Source organism: Meles meles, chromosome 2 (assembly GCF_922984935.1).
Source record: "Meles meles chromosome 2, mMelMel3.1 paternal haplotype, whole genome shotgun sequence".
Classification (NCBI taxonomy): Eukaryota; Metazoa; Chordata; class Mammalia; order Carnivora; family Mustelidae; genus Meles; species Meles meles.
This window is the reverse complement of record NC_060067.1, coordinates 11475875-11483443: the sequence shown is the minus strand read 5'-3', so window position 1 is coordinate 11483443 and position 7569 is coordinate 11475875. Positions and strand designations below refer to the sequence as shown.

Sequence of the window (7569 nt, the reverse complement as noted above, 5' to 3'; positions counted from 1 at the left end):
TTGGTATACTTGTACTATAGTAATTACCACCACTAAGCCTTTATCATGGACCATTGTGCCCAGGACAATCTGTAATATGTATTAGTCCAGTCAATCTTCAGTACGACCTTAAAATGCAGGTTTGCAACTCACTCAAAGTCACGTAGTAAGTGGCAGAGCTGCGATTTAAACCAAGTATGACTGACTGTGACACCAGTGTGATAAATGGCAGGGCTCTATTGTGAGATGTATCTGATCCGACAGCACACTACATTGACGTGTGCGCACAAATTTACTTGCCATAACAGTACTCATTCTAAATAATGATTTTACCTCTGTTTTCTGAAATCAAACTGATATGTACATATGGTATACAGGATCAAAATAAGAAAAATAGAAGGCCATGTCCTTCCCTTACTCTCCCCTCCTACAACCTAAAGCCAAGAATATAATTATTTTTGGAAGCATTTTAATTGATTAAATCTGCACTCTGTATGGACGGTGATGATATAAAAATGAGTAAAACATAATTCCACCCTTTAGAAATTAGAAAAAGGGCATAAAATTGCAAAATCTTCAGTGGAAGGAAATTTGGGAAAGAGTCCATTTGGTATGGTCCTTTGTCCTCAGTAACAGCCTTATAACACAGAGATAAGGAACACTTTCCTTGCTTAAAAGAACAGCATAGAACATTTACAAAATCATGAACATTAACTGCTCAATATCAGATACTTTGTAAGACGATTCTTCAAACAGGGAAGTTTCTAGAATCAGAACTGAAATAGGAAGGAAAATATTTCTTTCTTCTACTGTTAAACTTCCTAAGATCCTGCCCTTCCTAGGCAATCTTTAGTATCAGTGGAAAATGCCCATACTACAAACTAGTCATACCAGTAATTCTTGACTCTCCTCAATTGTTTTCTCTTAAAGAATGTGTTTTAGTTTGAAGATATCTGCCTTACCACTATGGAGTGAAAAATATACACCTAATTGTTAGAAACCATTGCTGTCTTTTAAACTGTACTTTCTAACAAAGCTAAGTCATTAATCAAAATGCATCCCATCTCTCACAATATCATAACTAATAGTGAGCAACTTTTCTGCTTTTCCCAAGAATCAACAGAAAACGATGAAGACTCTGACACTGCTGGTGTGCCTCTGTGCACTGAGCGCTTGCTTCTCAGTAAGTATCCGCCCGAATAACTGCTATTCTTACATATCAATAACATTTAGTATATATACGTATTGGAGACTTGAAAAGTATGTGCAATTCCTATTTCCAAGAAACTTAATATATTTTGTTTTCTGTGAAACATAAGAAAACAGCTAACTAAAGCACAAGGAAATGATTCATTTCATTCATTTTAATATTTCCACAGCACTAACTTTACCATGGGTGTGATGAGATAAGACAAAGATGCAAAAAATGGATCACATAGGGCCTCACTGGTGTAGAACATGGATTTCATTTTCAATATATCCGGAAGCCTCAGGATCACTAGACCATCCCCGGGGGGAAGGACCTGACTCTGGGTCCTGGGGAGAAAACAGATTTCAGGTTACAAAAACTAAGAGAAACCAGGCGAGAAGCTAAGGCAGTGGTCCAGATAAAAGAAGATGGTATCTTGCACTAAATATCAGCAATTAAAACAAAATATTAGGGTGGATTTAAGATGTAGTTTGGTGATTAAATCTACCATAACTTACGCTGCTTAGGTGTATAGTGAAAAAAGGAATGAACTTCAGAGTTCTGTCTTAGACAAGTTAAATGTGAAATGGCTCTTAAACTTCTACAACAAGATGTCAAGTGACAAGTGGATGTACACTGGAGATCAAAAAGAAGTTTAAGAGTGAAGTTTATATTTTAAAGCTACTGAAGCCATGGAACCTTATAAGATCACCTAGATAAAAAATGTAGGTAGTTTGGATATGGATAGGGAAAATGAAGGAAGCACAAAAGGGGACAGGAAAGTACAGTTTCCAAAACCAGGAAAAGATTACAAAAATGGATCCTATCTTAAAAATACTTAGGGTAGGGGCACCCGGGTGGCTCAGTGGGTTAAAGCCTCTGCCTTCGGCTCAGGTCATGATCTAGGGGTCCTGGAATCGAGCCCCACATCAGGCTCTCTGCTCAGCAGGAAGTCTGCTTCCTCCTCTCTTTCTCCTGCCAGCCTCTCTGCCTACTTGTGATCTCTTTCTCTACAAACAAATAAATAAAATCTTTTTAAAATGAATAAATAAATAAATAATTTTAAAAAAATACTTAGGGTCTGGGACACCTGCATGACTCAGTTAGTTAAGCATCTGCCTTCAGCTCAGGTCATGATCCCAGGATCCTGGGACTGAGCCTGGTATTGGACTTCCTGCTCAGGAGGGAGTTTGTTCTCCCTCTCCCTCTGCCGCTTTCCCTCCCTCTGTCCCTCTCCCACTCATGTGCTCTCTCTGTCTCAAATAAATAAATAAGATTTTAAAAAAAATATTTAGGGTCTACTGGGAAGATAAAATTAAAATTAGTAGTGACTCAAGAGGATACATGATGTAATAAAGAACCATATTTATATCTAAGGCTATATACCTGTATGTACTTGTTCACTTTTATTTTGACAAATTTGAAGAGAGGATTAAGAAGGGACAGGTAGATTTATTAAATGAGATTGAATAGCCTCAGAATACTATGACTATAAAAAATAGAGAAGGCAGAAGAACTGCTAAAGTAGACAGAATTACTCTTGGGTAATCTCCTATTCCCCACTTACCACGTATTATCCATACTCCCACATATTTATCTTGGGCTTTGCCCAGACCCTAGCACTGATTTCCATGATTATAGCACAAAGTGCACTCTAATGGGGCTCAGAAAATGTGGGCTTATGCTCATCATCTGAACATCCAGATAAATCTTGAGCTATAATTTATCTATAGGGCCCCAATATAGGAACAGTAGTAGTAACAGTATATACCTCACAAAGTTGCTGAAGAATAATAAGAACCATGTGTATTTATAAACTATAAAACTGAGTACAGATGTAAAAATCATGCCTATAAAATTGTTATAATCTCTATTTATAAATGTAAATATATTCTCCTAAAATTTACTTAATCTTTTTGGAATTCAGTTCTTCCATCTGTATAATGAGGATAATGATAGTACTGACCTTCTGGGGCTGATAAGGAATTAAGAAAATTTATATTTGTAAACCACTTAAAATAGGGCCTGATACAAAGTAAGTGCACAAAAAAGTATAAGGACTTTTTTACAAAGATAAATGACAGATGTGAACAAGCAAATGAGGATATATTAAATATGTTCTTCCTGGCTTACCTATATTTATTATAACCACTTTCATCCTTCAATCTAAGCTCAAACCCTCAGAGGCATTTCCAACCCCACCCCCTCTCAAACTTCCCTAATCCCAATTCTAATCAAAAAGTTCTGTCAGAGCTATCCATAACTGCCAATCATAATTATTAGTCAATATATTTTAAGTAAACTAGTCAAACTGGTCATTTAATACATGTTGTCTGCTAAGCTAACATTAAAGCTAATAAGATTTTAATTAATTTGTCTTCATCAAGAGATCACAGATGTATTTTGGTCATCTAAATTAAAAGAGCTGAAACTTTTTCACATAACGAACACTTGTAAATGTTAAGATTTTATTTGATGAGATATTTGGCTTTTTTATTATCAATTCTATGAATTTGTTCATTCAGTAAATATCTAATAGGTGCCTATTATGAGCCAGACATATTTTTAGGTATTGGGCATACAGAGATTAACAAAACAAAATCTCCACCCTCATGAAGCTAATCATCTGATCAAGGGAATGAACAGGAGTAACTATTGAAAATAGTTTGGAAGCAGAGAAGTCATAGAATTAGACTTCGGACCTGCAATTTAATTTAATTTGAATCACTTCAGAAATGAGTACACTGAGATCTACTGAAATTAGAATTTGCCGAAATACTGAATTTGCCGAAAGTCACTCAGTATTAATGCCAGATACAGGACAGACGCAAACCTCTCCTGATGGTCTGCGGCAGTGTGTTTCAAACCGCCTCCTCTAAGATCTGGGAGTTCTTCATATTATTCTCAAATGCCACACAAAAAAGTAGACACTGAGCTGGTGGAATTCAAGGCCCCCAATCCTGCTTCAATCAAAGCAATTATGTGATTATCTGGATCACACATTGAATCTTGAGGAAAAATTTGCCTAACAAGGTGACCTACTTATTTTATATTTAAAAAATACTGCCCTATAATAGATGTTTCTGATCAGAGGAGCATCCTGGGTTCAGAGTTGTAACTCTGGAATTCTATGCCCATTTACAAGACAGCTATGCAAAAATACCGGTTATGTGGATCATAAGCCAATATTTTAATATATGAACATACACAGTTATGAACTGAAATGTCCTGGATAATTTAATTTTTTTAAAGGATTAATGCTTTCCAAAGTTATTTTTAAGGCTGTGTATATTAGTCTCTGAGGAAGTTATCTTAGCTGGACAACTGCCAGTCTCCCAAAAGTTGTCACTTTGCCTATGCCAAGCCTTATAGGGTAGGACTGGAATGATTTACCTACTAGGTGGTCTCAAAAGGGTTTATATGGAAGTTATCAGAAGGTAAAAAATAACCTACTTGCTTGGAACTCTGAGTGTGCCCCCTTATCCTTATGTTATATTTCTTTTTTCTAATTTAAATAAATATAATTGATCATTTAAAATTCAGTATGAGATGAAATGCAGGAAAAAAGAATATAGATAAATTGCAGTATGTTTAGAGATAAGATACTGAAACAGTTATGGTATTCTAACTCAAATAATGTCAGGAAGTAAGAATGCTAATGTTGCAAAATATAAGACCCAGATGACATGGTAAATATTTTCAAATTTTGATTGTCTCCAGGATCTTCTATGTGCTGCCAAAATACAAAATTTGGACCAAGAATGAATACCTAAAAAAACCAAATCTCTGTTCTGTTAAGAATGGACCCCCCCCCCAAAAAAAAAAATCCATTCAGTATTAAGAAGAACTATAAGGCAACCTGTGAGATAGGTAGAGAATACCTGATTAGTAGAAGTTGTCAAGCATAGGCCAGAAAGCCATTCAGGTGTACTGGAAAAAAAGATCAAGTATTTGTTGGGGAACTGGACTAAATCAGTGTTATTTTCAGATGTGAGTATCTTTGAGAAATCATGAAAGCTATAGGTCTTCTCCAGACAAATGCATAAACACGCAATATTTTCCTACAATATCATAGGATTCATTGATGCCTCAGTTTCTGTAATTATAATTTTTATAATGATACAATGAAAAGGTAGTGGCCAGGGTGCCCAGCTGGCTCAGTTGGTAAAGCTTGTGACTCGTGAACTTGGGGTCATGAGTTCAAGCCCCAAGTTGGGTGTAGAGCCTACTTTAAATAAATAAACTAAATATGAATGACCAAAGTTCTTTTTCCAATTTAAAAAAGCTAAAAACTAAGTTTTCTTCAATGTGGAGGATATAAAGGTGAAGTGGGGTATTTGTTAAGTAGGTTGTTTAGGATTTTGTTGTTTTCTTTTTTTTTTGATGATGGCAGATGTGAAAGGTGTGATTCAGAAAAGACTCCTTGATCTCAGCTGAATGTCTCTGACAGAAGGTTCATGAGTCTAGAGTGCAACAAACAGGGTACCCTTTTTGCTCAGTCCTCAGGCAGTAACCTGATCGTTTTCTACAGTCGAAGAAGAGAGACACTATAAACACAAAGGGCAGATCTAGTTAATCCTCCAAGCTTGAACCCACAGGAATATATCCATTGTAGCTAGCTCAGAAATACATGCTTGACAAAATGAAACTCTTCAATAGCAATTTGTTCTTGAGATTTGGCAAAAGTAGAATAATCACTCAACCCACTGCAATCCGATTTCCATTCCCAAAACTCCACAAATACTGCCCATCCAACATTCCACAATAATCTCCTAGTTGATAAATCAATGGATGTTTTCAGTTCTTGCATTTTCTTTCTTTCCACAGCTCAGTGAAGGTCGAAAAAAGCCACGGAAAATACATCACAAAAAGAATGATGTCCAACAACTTACATTAGACCGCAAATTACCACTGTATCCAAAATTTCAACCTAACTGGAATATATTAATTAAAAAGCATTTAATTTCTGGTCCACACAAATACCCAAAGCATCCCCATTCAAATAGGAGAAAGCCAAAGCCAAAATATCCCCCGCCATCTAAGTGTCCAGTTAAAAATAACACTGCGGACGGTAGTAACCCAGCGGCTACCACCCAAATCCCATCTTTCAGTTCCACATCTCCAGGTGTGACTCCATTTATTGCTACAACCACATCTGCAGGACAAGGTAACACAAGCTCCTCTGCAACTACCCCATCACCACAACCTTCCCCAGCTTTGTCAGACACCACAGCTGCCACACCTACATCTTCCCTACCTTCAGAACCTTCCTCAGCTCCACTGGTCACCACATCAGAACCTTCCTCAGCTCCCCTGGTCACCACATCAGAACCTTCCTCAGCTCCACTGGTCACCACATCAGAACCTTCCTCAGCTCCACTGGTCACCACATCAGAACCTTCCTCAGCTCCACTGGGCACCACAGCTGCCCAAATTACCACACCTAATCCTTCCCCAACCAGTTCTGCACCTGAAACTTCCCAAACTACAGCTGCACCCACAATCGAAACTTCCACTCCAGCCACTACTCATAATACTACTGTTGAACAAACAACCTCACCTTCCAGCCAAAATGCAAATTATAAATTCTGGCAATATATTTATGAGATACTAAAGTACATTTCTGGTGTTCCACCAAACAAATAGTACATGATACATTATGAAGTGGTCTGTTGTCAGATATGATTTACGAGTGCAGAACTACCACCTTTCCTTTGACCACCAATCTCAAAGTGAAATTACAATATTGCTCAAATTTAAAGCACTATCACTAATCTTTGAATCTATTTACCTCACATGACTTATTAACGTGAAAAACAACCTCTATCCCACAAAACAGGTGCATAACCATAATTTAAGATTACTCCGTGGAACCTACAGAGATAGCCCACTGAGGGGAGGGAAGATAATAGCTAAACAGCAAAAATTATATGGATCAGGAACTATTTATTTTTCCCTAAATGTTGCAAACCTTAAGGTCACTACTCTGTACATGAAGTGAGAACCCACCTGAATTGTCTAATCCCACAAATATAAAAGGGATAAAATTAGGTCTCTCAAGTAAACAACAACATGTAAATCTAGATAGACTTATCATCATGTTATTAGAGACAAAAGTCCTTTAAACAATCATCTTAAATCTTTAAATCCAATTCTATTCCACAAAATGTGAACCAAGGAAGAGGAAAGTTGATGTGAAGTGAAGATCTGAAGTGAGCGAAAACAAAATCTGGCAGCCAAGCACAAATCAAGTCTCTGGCACTACATATCTGAGAGCACATAATTGTTTAGGCTTTGTGGTTGATATTTATTGTATTTGTAAGATAATTTGAATTCAGTGTACTTCATTCTAGCCTCTGTAAATCACAAGAAGACTTTTTGTGTATGTTCACATAGCTGTT

The 7569-nt window shown here is 36.8% G+C and overlaps 1 protein-coding gene across 1 annotated transcript; it reads left to right on the top strand.

The window, feature by feature from the left end:
* The first annotated feature begins 1108 nt into the window (after positions 1-1108).
* Positions 1109-6814, top strand: MUC7 (mucin 7, secreted). Its single transcript, XM_045989581.1, has 2 exons — positions 1109-1162; positions 5996-6814. The coding sequence occupies exons 1-2, from the start codon at positions 1109-1111 to the stop codon at positions 6812-6814; spliced, it is 873 nt and encodes a 290-aa protein (XP_045845537.1).
* Positions 6815-7569: the final 755 nt, after the last annotated feature.

Bases quoted from the DNA above. Each gene is read 5' to 3' on its own strand.
- MUC7 (XM_045989581.1), top strand. From the start codon at position 1,109: ATGAAGACTCTGACACTGCTGGTGTGCCTCTGTGCACTGAGCGCTTGC. The intron at 1,163-5,995 runs GTAAGTATCCGC...TTCTTTCCACAG, and splicing joins CACTGAGCGCTTGCTTCTCA to CTCAGTGAAGGTCGAAAAAA.